Here is a 17,578-nt window from a genome sequence, read left to right as displayed (position 1 = left end):
CAAAACTAAGGAGTGGGAAGCTCGATGGCGGAGGGAGAAGGGAGGATAAAAAATAAAGTTTGGATCAGAAAACTGTATAGTATGACTCTTTGCAGGTTTTTCGTCACCACGTTGTTACTTTGTGAACTTCCAGTGTGAATCTCCATTGTGTAGTTTATTTTTAATTTTTTTTTTGTCGTCCAAGTGAATTGTGAATTTTTATTTTATTCTTCAAGTGGATTGTTCATGTGCGAAGATTCAGTTCTAACGTGCGTGGCGACCTCACAAATATGTTTGGTCCCATCAATTCGGGAAAATCTCTTCTCTTCTTTTTAACTCAATGTGACAGTTATTTATCATCGGTCGATCATGAACCTGACGCTCACGTGGTCTTGTCTTTCGCAGTGTAGAGGTGAAGAGACAACACGGTACCCAGTCAGTAACCCAATTGGGAAACTTCCCCGACCCAGTCAGTAATCGCATCCGGATGTTCGAACAACTATACATGAGTCCAGACCACAATACCGGCAGGAGTTATAAAATCATAGGTACATGTGTGTGTGTACGTAAATACTTTTTTTTCCGAAAGTCAGTATTGTGCAACATGAACCAAAAATGTGAGCTATTAGGTACCATGCATTGGAAAAATTGTAAGGATACCAAGAAAAATATAAAAATCATGCAGATATTACTTCAAACAATGTAAATTATTAAGCAGAATACTGAGTGGCGTTTCACTTCACAAAACTGCCCGTGTTAGCAGCGCCTGTTAATCTGTCATTAACAGAGACATGCAAAATTCGCGGATTCATTTCGCGATATGCTAGCATCAAAACAACCATACCTTCGTACCGCTTCTGCGATTGGCCCACATTTTATCCGGGGAACTGTGAGCCAATGGGAAACACTAAACCAAGAAAGTGCCGAATTACGGACAGCCTAGTTGAGACGTCTCACGCGTCAGTAGCCGATGAACAGGTGTCATTTCCGCGAGTATTTAAAGGACTGTGGAGTCTATCCTACAGGTCAATGAATCCGCGAATTTTGCAGGTCCCTAGTCATTTATTGCGGCAAAAACGTTTAATTATATATTTAATTGCTATCCATCCATGTAAATGCAAAGAAGCAGGCTTCCCGGAAGGTGCGGGGGCAAGGCCGCCGCGCGGCGCCAGTACACCCTGGGTAGCGGAGACCCGGTGACGCGCCGGTCAGCTGTGCTGGAGTAGCGGTACCGCGCCGGAGCCTGCGCACTGGCCACGCCCCCTCCCTCCACCCCCACCCCTCACACCCCTCCTCCGGGGTGAGCGGAGCGGGATGATAAAGACGTCGCCCGCGCCGCCGGCGGCTCCAGTCCCGCCCGCGCCATGTGGAAGCGAGCTCTGAGCGCCGGACGCGTGGCGCTCCCCGACGCCGCCGCCGCCGCCGCCGCCCCCGAGCCCATGCCCCGCCCCCGGGGGCTGCCGCTGGTGGGCAGCACGCTGGAGCTGCTGGCGGCGGGCGGCTACACGCGCCTGCACGAGTTCGTGCACCGGCGCCACGCGGCGCTGGGCCCCGTGTTCCAGGACGCGGTGGGCCCGGCGACCGTGGTGTTCGTGTCGGACGCCAAGGAGATGCGGCGCGTGTTCTCGCTGGAGGGCAAGCACCCGTCCCACGTGCTGCCCGAGGCGTGGCTGCTCTACAACCGGCTGTACGGCGCCAAGCGAGGCCTCTTCTTCATGTGAGTACTCGCCGGGAACACCTCCTTACTTCACACCTTAATGTGCAGATGATTAAGCCGGTTTGAATCCATACACTAAAAAAAAATACTTTTTTTTCTGTTATTGTAAAATTGACTTTCTGAGTTTTCTAGAGAGCGACTGTTGGTAATATTACCTGATCTGTACAAATTATTAAAAAATATAATATATTTATTAATTTTTTTTTATTTTCAAGGAATATTATTTATAGTTGATAGTAACTTTCAATTACTTGCATCGCATTAAAATTATGTGCAATGATTTAGATTGGAAAAAATATTTGTACTTAGGTAATAATAGTTTTTTTTTTTTTAAATCAAAATATTGTTGAATTGAGGATGTCGTGCATCTACACGTACACACCTCCTGAAGGCTCGAAGGACTTGTAATGGTGGACTTGGAGCCACGCCGCTGCCGTCTCTACGCCGATAAGCTTGAGTGATGGCTGGGGCGCGCGGTCGAACCGAAGACCCGCCGCCACGTGAGCGCGCCGCCTCAGCGGAGAAGCTGCCGTAGACGGCGCGGCACTGTCCCAAACACCGACCCACTCGTCGCGGTCCTGCGGCGAGGGAACCACACATAACTTAGAAACACACAACTTAGAACAGTCATAACTTAGAAACATCGAAAAAATCCATGTAACTTACAACTGTCATAAGTTAGAACGATCATAACTTAGAAACACATAACTTAGAAACACACAACGTAGAAACACACAACTTAGAAACGTCGTAACGTAGAAAATCATAACTTAGAATTATCACAACTTAGAAACACACAACTTAGAACTGTCATAACTTAGAAACACGCAACGCAGAACCACACAACTTAGAAACGTCATAACTTAGATCTATCACTAGTTAGAATCTCACAACTTAGAAACACGTAACTTAGAAATGCGCAACGCAGAACCACACAACTTAGAAACGTCATAACTTAGATCTATCACTAGTTAGAATCTCACAACTTAGAAACACGTAACTTAGAAATGCGCAACGCAGAACCACACAACTTAGAAACGTCATAACTTAGAACTGCCATACCTTAGAAACACGTAACTTAGAAAAACGCAACGCAGAACCACACAACTTAGAAACGTTATAACTTAGAAACACAACTTAGAACAGGCATAACTTAGAAGATTCTATCTTGTGTGTTTCTAAGTTATGTGTTTCTAAGTTGTGTGTTTCTAAATTGTGACAGCACCCCCTGCGGCGAGGCTCCAAATGCCCGGGCATGGCTCAAACATACGAGCACCTAGTCACCTCGCTCGTGGTTCCCTGACCCTGCGGGGTCCAGATGTCTTACCAGGAGGAGCGCTGCTGGCGGCCTGGGAACGTGGAATGAACAGCGCCCAGGACATTGGCTCCACCTTGGGAAATTCTAAAGTTAAACTCTTTGAAATATAATGTTTTTAAGCCAAGCTGAAACTTAAATTTCGATTGTGGTTTTGCTAATTTATTGATCTGAAGTAATTTTAAATATTTATTCCTGATAAATTATACTCGGGTTAGTTTGAAAAAAAAAATGCAGCCGATCAAAGTCTCTCAAAATCGTGTCATTAATTGAGACAGTAATATCTTTGAAAGTTTTTCTAATACGTAATCAAGAAAACCCGAATGGAATCGAAAAGTATTGACCAACACTTTAAATGACATGCTAGTTAAAATTTAGTTGTTCCTTTCCTCATTAATTAATTAATCATTAATTATTTCTCGCAGAAAACTTGACAACAAGGAAACTGAAAATATAAGCGGTCAACGCGGTCCCTGGAGACGCTACTGTTGGGATCCCACTACAATCCTGGAGGTCACGTGCGACGCAAAAACCTCATCAAAACCAATTAAAAATATTAATTGATAGCACAGACAGTTGACAGTTTTTTTTTTTTTAAATTCTGAACATTGTCTTACCCCCGCCCGCTGTTGGCTAGAGCTTCACCAATTGCACCGCAGAGATCGGCCATCAGCAACGGGAAACGCTTGCATTCAGTGAAGTGGCCACCACACTGTTTCATTTCTCTATGGTTGCGTCTATTCTGTGGCAAAGCACTTGAGTGTCTTACAACGTTAAACTATTGCAAAAAAAAAAAAAACATTTTGGCAGGTAAATTCAGTGCCCTGTAATTTTTTTTAAATTAAATAAAATTTGTAAAACAAGATAATATAACAATTAACGCCTGCCTGTGATCACTTACGAGACAATATCACGAAAATGAAATTAAAACCCGCTGTTTGTTAATTTTCAGGAGATATACAATTTATTATCTTTGAAAGATTTGTTCACTGGGAGTGCATGACTTGATGTAAGCTTTTGGACATACGCCATTGCTAAGCACACGTATGTCTGTAGAAGAAAACTAAAAAATACCCTAAAGACAAAAACACAAATAAAGCAAAAAAAATTGATGTTGTCAACAGGATTGCTTAATTTGTGTTTTTGTCTTTTGGGTATTTTTTTAGTTTTCTTCTACAGATATACATGTGCTTATCAATGGCGTATGTCCAAAAGCTTACAAGTCATATACAATTTAACTTAACTTTTAAAATTGCAATGAGCTCCGTACCTGAGTAACGTACACGTCGTTGCTGCTCGGGGTGAGAACGCAACGGAGAAAGCAACCAACCGAGGGAGAATCAGAAATGATATATGTAACGATGTTATCTAGGGGTGGCAGAACCTGAAGATAAACCTGCAAGTCACAGCAGCGTTTGCGTCCGTTAACGTCGCCGGTTTGAAAATTCTTGTATTGAAAACGCGTTTTGCCTGCTGAGACTTGGATTGAACATGTGAGGAAACGGGCAATATAACAAAACAAAATCCTAAAATTTGTCTGAATACATTTTTATGACCAATTATTTTAATGGTTTCCCCGTTGGTTGGTCGCGAGTTCCCGAATTGGTTGGTAACAAATTTGATCCCAGGCTTTTTCAACACAATACCCATGTGCTGTTGGTACTCCTCTTCAGTTCACCGTCACTATTCCACCGCTTCACCTGATGCTTTGTTAACATTGCAGGGGAAACTATAGTTATTAAATATACAGTTCACTGCCGATTATCCGCGAAATTAAAAGGCAAGGCCACCGCAGATATTGAAAATCGCGGATAGGGCTAAAAATGGGAAAAAAAAAAGGAAACTTTAACTTCAACTTAAAAAACTAAACATTTATGTGCAGTAAAAGTTACAATTAACAGTAAAAAAATTTAAATGATGCTAAAATTTTAGTTCTTTACTGAATAATTGACATACAATACATTTCAGTGATGTAAACATAAAAGTGCTCAACCATACGACTAGAAACAAAGTGCGACAAAGACAAAAATAGCAACGCATGCCAGCCTACTGCGTGAGTTCCGAGAAGGCCTGTGGCGTTTTACTGTATACTGCACACAATACACTCGTCAGTAGAGTTCAAATTTGCTCACGTGTAATAAAATACACATTTACATATGTGCTGTATTTTTTCGTAGCATGCGCGGATAATCCGCACCGCAGATCATCCGCCCGTGGATAATAGGGATTTTACTGTACTCGTAACGAAAGTATTTGTGGTGACGACAAAGAAAGTTTGTACTTCAAAACAAACCATAAGTGTTGCTGTCACATAATAAGTGACTACGCGAGCACTTCTTAGGCTGTTTAGCGACAAACTATTTGGAAGGGTTTCTATCGAGAAAATAGTCGGTAGGGTGTTTATCGACAAAATATTCGGTAGGGGTCTAATCGACAAATATTCCGTAGTCTATTTATCGACAAAATATTCGGTAGGGTGTCTGCCGACTAAATATCTTCCAACAAAATATTCGGTGGAACGTTTATCGACAAAATATTCAGTAGGGTGTCTACTGAAAAAATAGGGTGTCTATCGACAAATATTCCGCAGTGTTTATCGACAAAATATTGAGTAGGATGACTTCTACAAAATGTTTGTAAGGGTGCTTATCGACCAAATATTCGGTAGGGTGTCTATAGACGGAGTATTTGGTAGGATGTCCATGATAAAAATATTCGGTAGGGCGTTTATCGACAAATTATTTAGCGGCGGCTACAAACCTCGAACGTAGAACTAAAAAGCCACATTCGCCATGCTAGTTTCGAGGAGATCCTGCAGAGAAACTATCGGCCTTCGAAAAAAAACCTGATACAATAAACATTTTAAAAGCTACCTCCCGTGGTGAAATTATGTAGTGGCATGGTCGTGGCAGCATTGGCACGGGATACTGCGATTGAGATGTGGACAGATGACCTTAAACTAGGGCGTTTACCCTGGTGGTGGCCGCCAGAGTTTAACTGAGGCTCTGGCCCAGCTCTTGCAATTCAAGACGGAGATTACACTTGTTATTAACAAACCCTAAAAATAGGAAACCTATTTTACACTTATTAAAATGAATTAATAAATCTAATATAAAGTATGCAATTGAAGATTTTATATTTAAAGTTTTATCATTTCATTTCGATGGCAGTACTGTTTTGAGTTCTAAACTTTAAAAAAGGTAATGTGGCATTTATATATACATATATGTATGTGTGTGTGGTAGTGGATTTTTGAAAATTTTAAAATTTTTGTGTTTATTTTAATTAGAAACGTTTTTTTTATAAAATGGGAATTTTATACGATAATCGAGGTCGTTGATTTGACTTTTAGTTATATTACACAAAAAATAATAGCTCGCATTTCATAATATTAATATAGTATCCCCCCCCCCCCCTCAAGTCTTCACAAAGAGTGATTGACGCACGCACTCACGTCTCCTTTTCCACAACACAAGCCAAGGCAAAACAAAATTCACTAAGTCAATAGAGAACATAACCACTATGAGACGCACCCAAATACAACATCACGTTACGTTGTTCATGATACATTCTCGTTTATAATTCTGGGTAGGGGCCTACCCCCGTATCGCGATACGAAGAGGTCTGGATTCGAGTCGCGGACAACCATGCGAGTATACTTTAACTGCAATAGAGGCATTAGATAATTGCAATGAATAATCACATATCAAAATTGTAAGAAAATGTGTCACCAAACTGGTTGGTAATAAAAAGTTACCAACGAGACAAATAAAAAAAAATTAAATGTGACGCAGGTGTAAGATACTGGACTCGAATTCTGGAGGAAATATATTCGTTACCCGATCCGACAATCCTGATTTAAATTTTCAATTGCTTTACCTGAAAAAGCTCCATGCAAATGCTGGGCTAGGTAATCGCTGATTCCTTCCGTAGTAGCTGTGCTGTCTGTGTCGTTTAGAATTGATTACCTTGTCTAATGATGCCGTTGACGAAATGTGAAAGCCTAGTAAAAATAATAGAGGTGGGGTGGTTGAGGGTGTAAGTATAGTTAGCCAATGAGTCAGCTGTGTAAAAATCAAGGTGCAGCGGACTATTCAGAAGTATTATAACTAATGTAATTTTTTTTTTTTTTTTTTAGTTGTATTTGACAACATTTGTCATATGTTTTGAACCGTTTTACATCCAAACACATATTCACGTAAACGTATTGTCGATAAAAAAAACTTGAGCGAGTCGTTCAGTACTCGCCATTAATGTGTAAACATCTGATCTCGGTAACGAGCAAATTCATTGTGTTCTCATGTTGTTCAGGTTTGTAAATAAACTTAAAATACGAAACTCAGGCACGAAATTTAACGTAGAATTCTTTAAAATAATGCTGAGCGCGATAAAAAAAACTGATAAATAAAATATTTGCTTTCCAAATATCCAAATTTCTGGATGTGAATCAAACACGGAGAGAATTTCTGCGCCTACCGCTAGAATTCGCTGCCTGAATCGTAAGCATTGATTGCCACCATTACGCGCAGATAGCAATTAGCAGCACGAAAAATTGGTTGTCTGTAAAGTCGGTTTACGTACGATAGTTTAACGTGACAACGTCGTAACAAAACATTGATGATATTATTGCATACTTTTATGAATAAAATTGAATCTTTTTATTGAATTATCACTATTTTGTATGGATACAAAGAAGGAGTGAAATGAAATCTACAATTTAATTGATAAATTTACTTTTATTTGCACTCATTAATTCTAATATTTTTATTACATTAACGAATAAATTATTTTAACTATAAATTTTATACATGTTTGCTATTTAACTTCTTCCAATCTGTGTTATTCTGTTAAGGATAGGACGATGATAGGAAAAGTAGGAAATGAATGGGAGTGTTTCAAGTTTAATGTGCCTCGAAAAAGTCAAATCGATGGTTATTCCAATCGAGTGGAAGAGAGATAGATGCGACGCAAGCGTACAATGAGCGTAACGGGACACTTTTTAGTGCGTGCAGCTGGTGTTCATCGATTTATTAGACGTTGTCACGTCAAAAAACCAGAATTTTAAACCATTAGAAACAGTTTCGATAATACCCCGGCTTTGGACCTGATTTTCGACCAGGAATGTTACTAATATACTACACATCGTGTTAAAATTCACTAAACACTTAATACTATAAAGTTCACGCACACTTTGGAAGTTATAATTATACGGCATTACTAAAATATTAACCTGAAATATTTAAAACACATAGTATAACGTTAAATATATGTTTGCATATTTGTTTTTACCTAAACAACTGAAATCAGTCTGTAAATACTTTTACAAACAAACTTTAACCATTGAGCTGATTCAACATTGTTATGCATTAATATATAATGTTATTAAAAAAGTAAAAAACAACTTTCCAGTAAAGAGATTTGAACCATATCCTTCGTGGTTTACAAGCGTGCACTATACCGCTATGCTACTATGTAAGCCTGAACATAATTTCAAAGGAGAATATGTATTAGTAAAGCCAGTTTTACTACTTTTTTTTTTTAAGATTTGGGGTTACTTTTTACCAATTATATTCTAGGGTAGTTTCACTATCATGAAGTTTCATTTGGCACACCAATACGTTTGGTATGTACCCAAATGTTAACGAAAGGGACTATATACGGGTTTATGTTGCTACTCGTGGGTCCGCCATCTTAGTGCCACATTTACGATCATCGACTTCCGTTCCATTTTCCCGAATTTTCTCCTACCAAGTACCGTATACAGAGAGCTAAGATATTTGCACACCAATAAACTTTATAAAAACACTGTGTTGTATTTTAAGCTAGTGTAAGCTGCCCTTAAAGAAAAGAAGATATCAAGTCATCCACAGCACACGAATACGCGTATTACTACGTCCGTGTCAACATAATGATAAACCCTGACCTTAAGGCACTCGTACACCTAGTAGAAATGTTTGTGTAAAGGAAGGAGATAACGATGGATGACCTTTGCACGCAGATAAAGCAGGCCTACCTCCGATCTCAATACCGACGCTCGTATCATCCCTAGCACGCAAGATGACATTGTACGCTATCTCTTGATGAATGCAAAAATTAGTGAATTGAACCACGACATGTGGTTCTTTTAAATACCGTCCTGCTTAAACCTCCTCTGACTTCAGTACCTCGCGAAATGCTTGTCAGGTGGCATTTGTGCCCTTCGCACCACGCTACCAACGAATCTTTAAACACTAGGAAAGATGCGCGGTTGAAACGGCTTCCACGGGGATTGGAACCCGCGCTCCTGAATCTCATTGATTTATTTCCCGTCCCTTTTCCGACAATTTCGAATAAATTTTTTGCAAACCCGCATAACGTTGTTTCGAGCCCCGAGCATTACCCCGCTAAATCAAACTCAAATTAATAATAATAATATCTAGGTACCGGAAAAATTCGCGTATTCAATGACCTCTAGGATAGCCTCCATTATCCTCTGCATTTCTCAAGTAATACGCGTGTTCATTGGGTACTAAATTGTAAGGCGTCTCCACTGGGTAGCTTGTGATTCGACGCTTCTTTGGTCGATAGTCTGTCATTGGCCCAGAGAGCTCCAGTTAAAACTGCGAGCCAATAGCAGAACCAGCAGAAATGTACACAAGTTAGAATTTCAGCCTATCACGAAATGAATCAGCTAATTTTTCCGGTCTCTAATAATATCTCACAAACTCCTCGTATTTTTTCACCCCAATTATAACAAAAGTTCCACACATCATCAATAGAGGTAACGACGCATGGAACTCTACGCGGGCCCACACTGCCCGTGCCTGGCCCGAAACTGCTACTATGACTATACTCGTCGCGACACACCCTGCCACGGTATTGTCTGCTCAAGCGACTGGTCCGAGCAGCCGCAAACATCGATGCACGGTAACGCGCAAAATACCAGACAGAAATGCGGATCAAATTAAGCGTGGAGTGCTGCACGTCTGCCGTACCTATGTGTACTAGTGATGCTGACGATGGAACCCTCAGATAATGCCGCGGTGGTTCTCAAGGCAAAGTGATTCTGCAGTGGTTTAACATTACCTTACGCAGTATATAGAGGCGAAGCAACAGCATGAAGGCCGGTTTATATCCCCAACTCAGCCGTGAATCGAACCCGGGACCTTTGGCTATCAGCCAAGAGTCCTGAAAACTGAAACAAAGGGCCGAATCTGTATGGTAGTAGGACAATGAGAATAATATAACTGCGTTATGAGCATGTGAAGAGGCCTGAGTCACTAACCACAGCTTCTTCTTGGCCACGTCGTGGAAAGGATGTTGTCTGACGTTTCGACATGTCTTTTTGCAGCCATCTTCAAGGGTGATAAAGAATATTGCTGTAACTAATCATGCCGAAACGATAGGCAATCATTTGCACGGACGCAGCCTCAAACCACAAGACAATATTGTAGATTAAAAAGGGAAGTTAAAATGTGTGCTTTCCAACCCCAACGAAGAACGATGACTTCTATCACTAATATCGAGTATAGTTTTACCTCGTCCATGTTGAGTTTTTAGTATGAGTTAATTCTATTCCTTTAAGCCATAGATCACTAGGCTAAGTCTTTAGAAAAATAACGCCTTTAAGCGGAAAATAACTATCTAAAAAAAATGCTGAATACTGTCTTGGGACTAATAATTTGATCATAATTCACGTTTTGACTACGTCGTGCTACAACAACATTTTAGCAATAACCCAACCAGAACTAATAATTATGTGAAGAAAATGATTTTCATGGCTCTAATGGTTAGACCCCAACCCTTAGGTTTAGGAAGTCCTGGATTAAAACTATCGAAATAAATATGTATGTATGGGTTCCTTTATGTTTTCGGGGTAAGTCTCTTTTTTGTTTGATGTGTGAGCCACATCCTCGCCTCCTCTGCAACTTACAACTCAAAGGCGGATTCCTGACCAGTGTATTCCGATCGCCGAGACTTCACCCGGGGAAACTACATTGTTCTGTGCGAGAGCGACCTTCCCCTTCGCCGCTCCACAATAGGCCCCGAGACCTTGTCACTCGCCGCCTGGAGAGTTGGTTGCCTTGCCTAGTCCTTTTATTGAGACCGGCGGCAAAGTAGCGTCCTGCACGCAATTTGGGAGGGGTCTGGGTTAGGGATAGACTCTAAGTGCGTCTCAGGCCGAAGCCTATCCGCTCTAATCATGCAGGGTTTAAGCCATGCGGGAGAGGGAGCATGCATCATGTGCTAGGAGGGGGATTGGCCAGCCATGGCAGCAATTGGCGCCATGACTAACTCCCCTCACTGACTATTCTAGACTATAAACTAGATAAGTTGGGCCCAGGTAAAACCTGCATAGACACAGGGAAAATCCTGGGCGCTTACATGCGGGATACAAAATTTCATGCATTATTGACAAGCAGGTTGATTACAGGAATCAGAAGGATGGATCTGGAAGAAGAGTTGGACAGAGTAGAAAAGAATATACCATGCGGTGGGGTTGGGGCCTTGTACATTTCTGTCCACATTGGTTTGGGTGGCACTGGTTGTTTCGGGGGCGACTTTAGTCGTTTCCCGCCGGGCTGCCAGCCAGCCCGTCCTGCACGCAGTAGCCCTGCTCCCAGTTGTTTCTTTTCGGCTTCACGGCTCAAGTCCGAACCTCGGGTCGGCTATCTCGGTGAGCGTCGCTTCTGAGCCCCGAGCCATCATCTACTCGACGTACTCTTCACGCCAACTCAACTGACAACTTACTGGATACACCGTCGACAACCCGCGGAAAGTTTCACGATATACTGTACGTGCGTTTTAAATGCGCATTTCGTAAACGTCAGTTCTACACTTGCGATACTGTTCCGGTTATTTTTCTTGTCCATTGGAACGTCAATTTTGATCTCGGTTTTGGAATAACCTAAAAAATAATTAAATTACCACTGTTATAATATAAATATTTGGTGTACCTATATCGCTAAATAAATATAAGGTTCAGCAGTTCCACACACAACTGTTTATGTTTTGTTTCACTTCATATTACTTCTTCGGTGGCTTTATTGCGTGTAAAAGGAAGAATGCTAGTTGACGAAGAAATAAAATTCTTAAATGAGTGTACATTTCATAAACTCACACTGTGGTATCGAGGAATGTGAAGATACTTAACAGACAATTGTGTGGAAGTATTTCGAGAATATTTGAACCTAAACTTTTAGTTGCTGATATCACTAAATCAACTAATGGACTTTATAATTTTTCCTGTGTTTTTTATAATTTCTATATATTTTTTTCAGTTATACTCTTAGATTTTGCTGGAAATTAAATTAAACTAATTATTGCTGTCGATATCATAAAAACACGTTTGAATAAAGTAGGACCTTTATTAATGATGGGTTACAATGTATGTAACTGAAAGTAAGTAGGCCTACTTCGAGTACCAGAAACGCGACTGAAGGAGCGGATGCAATGTGGTTCCGCGCTTAATGCAGCAAAGTGACCGCCAGACATTGTTGACTGCACTGTGGGAAAGTCGGCGCGATCCCCGTGCTAAATCTCGCGTAAACAGATCTCTCTTCCGCCGGGGCGCTGAATCCCACAGCAAACCGCCACATTAAGGCATGTCATGGAACTGTTTATTTTTCTCGGGTAGCATGGCATAAAGAAAATTGTTCGTTAGGTTTTTTTTTTTCAACGTTTAAGGGGGAATTAGGCCACACCATCTTGGATTTTTCATCGTTTTGCTATAATTATAATTCGTAGTATCTATCCCAATTTTTGGCATGTCAAAGCATTAATCGTATCTCACAGACCTTCTATGCCTTGTTGCAACCACGTATTTACTAACAGGCTCTTGCTTGTAAACGCCGCGAGGAAATAACTTATTATTTCACGCGGGCGACTGAAAGTATCATTATAATCACACAGTGATTACATGTGCAGACTTCAACAAGCAAGTAAGTACTATGCCGTATCGAACCAAATGATTTAGCACAGAAGCGTTATTGCAAGCGGTATCAGAATATTTTGAAATAATTTCAGGATGTAGAGGCCTTAAATTCCTGTGTTGCCTGACATGCTTACAGATACTCCGCTCACCTAACGTGTTCGAACTCTTCAAGTCATAATTTTGTATCTTTCTCTTTGTATTACTAACTGCAGTCATTATTCTCAGTTTATAAATTTATTTAATCTAGTTAGTACGTCGACTGTTACTATTGTCAGTAAGAATCTTCTGGTTCGTTACTAAGACGAAAAAATCACAGAAGTTATGTTTTGATAGCATTTTATCACAGTTTAATTGATCGACAGGTAAGTGTTAATCACCGGCTCGGACTCCAGTGTGCGTATGCACACCGCTGGTGCACACCTGCGCATAGATTCGCCGAATTCTCATCCTCGCCCAGAAGGGGCGAACGTGTGGGATGGACCGCCCATGGCTCGTTCCATTGTTTGCCACCTGCAGTTGACACTCTAACAAGGTTCTCCACCAGCAGCAGGAAAAGGGAGGGGGGGAAAGTATTTTAAAGAGCGAGAGAGAATGTGTAGAAACAAAAAAAAAGTACCCGCATCCGGTACCTTCAAACTGTTTGTATTGTTCTGTGTCTCGTAAGCAAAACTAAACATGTTGAAGTTGCCGAAGGGGGAGCATTAATAAGCTGGAATCCTTGTGAATGACTTTGTGTTCTAGACTTCACTCGGACACGATCCAACATGTGGTTGTTTGTATTTTGCTGTGTCGGATTCCTCGATGCTGAGGTGCGTGGTGCGTGCGACGTGCAGTCTATGACTTAAACAAAAAAAAATTGGTTGTCTGTAAAGTCGGTTTACGGACGATAGTTTAACGTGACAATGTCATAACAAAGCATTGATGAAATGATTTCATACTTTTATGAATAAAATTGAATCATTTTTATTGAATTATCGCTATTTTGTATGGATACAAAGAAGGAGTGAAATGAAATCTACAATTTAATTTATAAATTTACTTTTATTTGCACTCATTAATTCAAATATGTTTATTACATTAACGAAGAAATTATTTTAACTATAACTTTTATACATGTTTACTATTTAACTTCTTCCAATCTGTGTTATTCTGTTAAGGATAAGACGAAGATAGGAAAAGTAGGAAACGAATGGGAGTGTTTCAAGTTTAATGTGCCTCGAAAAAGTCAAATCGATGGTTGTTCCAATCGAGTGGAAGAGAGATAGATGCGGCGCAAGCGTACAATGAGCGTAACGGGACACAGCGTAACGGGACAATGTGCGTAACAGGACACTTTTTCGTGCGTGCAGCCGGCGTTCATCGATTTATTAGACGTTGTCACGTCAAAAATTTCTGTATTATCTTTGAATCCGGAGATGTAAAACAGTAGCGCGCCATTCCATCTTCAGTTGTCTTAATTTGAATATTGTTTTTGAGCTGCTGCTCTGCTGTTATCAAATATGATGATTCACAGATGGCAGTAACCTGAGCCAGTATTGTTAAGTCAGAAGGGAATAGTATTTTTTATTTTTACAACCAGCATACAAGAGCTGAGAAACGTATTTACAAAGTAGTTCACCAAATATAAAAAAAAAGTTACGAAAACACTTTTTTTTTTATTTATATGAAAGATGTTAGTAACTATATTCATTTTGTGACACTCTAAAATAGTTTATATTAATAAGCAAATATACGTATATTAATGAAAACAAAATCTGAGCAAAGATATATATTTACTTGAATATATTCCGCAGTTCAATCATTTGCAAGACGATTTTTGCATTTACCACTGAAGTAAATTATTGTATACATGAAGTTTTTTTTTTTGTTTACAAACACCGTTTATAGAACAGTGGCCGAAGGATGCGTGGACCATGGGAACCACTTGTGTTGAGAATTATTGTCGAATTCGGAGATACGTCACGCGACGCAGACTCTTTAAAAGTTGGCCTCCGGCTCGCGGACGTCTAAATGGCCGGCTGGACTTTGACCCAGTGTCCAGTTTGGTTTGGCGGTCACGCGCGGCATTCTCCCTCCCCTCCACTCCTCCAGGTGTAGCGAGGCGCACCCGCCGCTCCGCGTCTGTGGCGAGTGCCGATCACAGCTCTTGACCTCCGACCCCGCGGCCAGCCTGTCTGGGTATTTTGGGGGAGGGGAGAGGGGGCAGCCCCCCAAACACCGTCCTCCCGGTCAAGGTCGACTAGAGAAGTCACGTTGGGGTCGCGGCACGTTGCCGCAGTGGTACGCGTCAACGTGAGCCTCGTTTTGTTTGCCAGCGAGTTTGATTAGGACGGGGGGCGTCAACCCGCGGACCCGCCGCGACAGCAGCAAGAATAAATCACTATTTATTGCGCACTGGACTTTGTTCAGCGCGAAGAAGGCGACTCCAGTCCGCAAACCATTTGTCCTAAGCAAGCAGCCTTCCTCCCTGAAAACGTGGCATTTAAAATTTGATACAAATTCAAAAAGTAAAAAAAAAAAATCAGCCGTCTCGCAGCTATAAGGCACGTTAGGACACAGGAAAGCGACACGGTCTATCTTACCAATTTTTTAAGATCAACAGAAAAGTAATTCAATTTTCTAAAGTTGATACTACAGGGCAGTACTTTTTTGAAAAATCGCACCGAGGATCAGTGATAACACGCGTAATTCTGGACAATTGTCACGAAATTGAAATCACAATAAATTAACGGAATGTTTGACCGAGAATGAGCCTTTAATAAAAAAAATAATTTTTCGTAGTTCCGCGTAACTGAGTCTTCGTAAAATGTAAGGCGGATTCTAACTCAGGGTTCTGTGTTCCGTCGTAAACAGAGTGAGTAAACATGCATGAGGAAGAAAGAATAGTGTGTTAGCTGTAGACTTAAAAATAGTTTTTGAATGTTTTTTTTATTTAAATTCTACTACATATCATTATTGTGAGTTCATCTCAGATTAAGTAAACTAAAATTTACTATATAACGAAGATATCCGAAAATTAACTAAGATCCCTGGATAGTTTGTAACCAAAGTTCTTCGTAAAATTTAAGGAGAAAATATTTGACAGTGTGGAAATTATATATCCTGCCTATTGCCCGTGTCGAAATCTCATGACGTGCGTAGTAGGAACTGGCAGCCCCAGTATGTTTGAGACGGTAGCGACGATAAACTCTCCAGGTATGAATCAATAGCGTTCCGCGTCAGATGTTATACTGTGTGAAGACATGTTTCACCAATATGCCCAATGTATCGCTGTTCAGGGTCCCGCCTACCCGGGCACGCATACAGTCTAGAGAGATTCGGAAAAAAAATCACGCGTTTTAAAAACTGATAAAGATATCGAGTGGTGTCTAAGAAAAGCATTTAAGAATACGCAGAGGGTAGATAGGTAGTTATGGTTCCGTATTTCGTTTTCAAACTGTATTTTTAGCAGAGTGAAAATGGCTAGAACGCGTGTTTTCAGAATAATTTTTAGTCATGAAACGCCTGGCAAAGATTCTTGAAAGCACCCAAAAGACCTTGCATTACACATTTATTTTATTCCTCAATGGTTACCGCACAAATTTCAAAGTTGCGCTATGCACGTCAAGAAGACTGCGCGCCAGTCCACAGCTTTGCGCTTAGAGGAGATACCGCGCTAGAAGCACCAGCGAGCGTCGCACTTATCGTCCCGCCTCACTAACACAGATACAACCCTGACTAGGCTGGCTCCTTAAGAGACCTCGTGCAAAATGTCATGAAGATTTTTTTTAAGCCGTAGGTTAACACTGAATTAATCTTTAGACCTGCAATAAATTACACTAGATTTAGGAAAATTAAGTAAGAAAACCAATAAAAATAGATTTTAACACAAAGCCACCTATTTATAAAGACTGATGAATGTGTACCTATAAACGGACTCTTGGCTTTGGAGTATCCGTGTCCAAAATAATTGAATATAAATATCTAACATCTTGTTTGTTTCATGCAAAGATGTAAATTTGCAGTGACATTATTCACAATCAAAACATGCAAATTGTAAAGAATCCAAAAAGCTATTGACACTGAATATTAACTTGTATCAAATACAACTCTGTGAAAGCTGTCCGTAGGCCTACCCTATTTTGCGTACGGAAATAGAAAGCGAGGTAGAGATTGGAGACTGGTTACAACAACTTTCCAATCACCGTAAAAAGGAAGGGTGGGAGGGGGAGGAAGTGCTATTTGCAGCCCGTGTATCTGCCATTCCAATCTTACTTTCTTCTTTCACGTGCATCATAGTTGACTTCCTCTGGAATCACACAGCATCCCCCGAGGCTACTTACTAATTACGTAAACTGTGGCGAGTGTTTGCGGCAACTGTTTCTATCCACCGGATCCCTCCTCTCTTTCTCTTCGTTTCATGTGGCTCAGCAAAAAACCTCACAAAAAGAGTTTTTTGTTATCTATTTTGGTTCGGCGTCCTTTCGGTGAAGTTATAACCCCCCCCCCCTCCCCCCCTCCCCAACCCCTCCCCACAATCCACCCAAATTTAATTTGACCAAACATATTGGATAGTTCTGGAAACGAAAGTTTGACAGTGTAACAGGTCCTTAGGTGTTACATCAGGCAAGAAAATTGCAGCAAATTTAAATACTTTGAGGAGGGGAGAGGGGCA

The 17,578-nt window shown here is 40.8% G+C and overlaps 1 protein-coding gene across 1 annotated transcript in view; it reads left to right on the top strand.

Moving 5' to 3' along the window:
- Positions 1–1,418: 1,418 nt before the first annotated feature.
- Positions 1,419–17,578, top strand: part of LOC134530298 (cytochrome P450 315a1, mitochondrial) — a 79,524-nt gene continuing 63,364 nt past the window's right edge. The window contains exon 1 of the mRNA XM_063365018.1: positions 1,419–1,696. Coding sequence (XP_063221088.1) covers positions 1,419–1,696 — 278 coding nt within the window. The remainder of the gene's footprint in view (positions 1,697–17,578) is intronic.

This window comes from Bacillus rossius, chromosome 3 (assembly GCF_032445375.1).
Source record: "Bacillus rossius redtenbacheri isolate Brsri chromosome 3, Brsri_v3, whole genome shotgun sequence".
Lineage (NCBI taxonomy): Eukaryota > Metazoa > Arthropoda > Insecta > Phasmatodea > Bacillidae > Bacillus > Bacillus rossius.
This window is presented reverse-complemented; position numbering and strand designations above follow the sequence as displayed.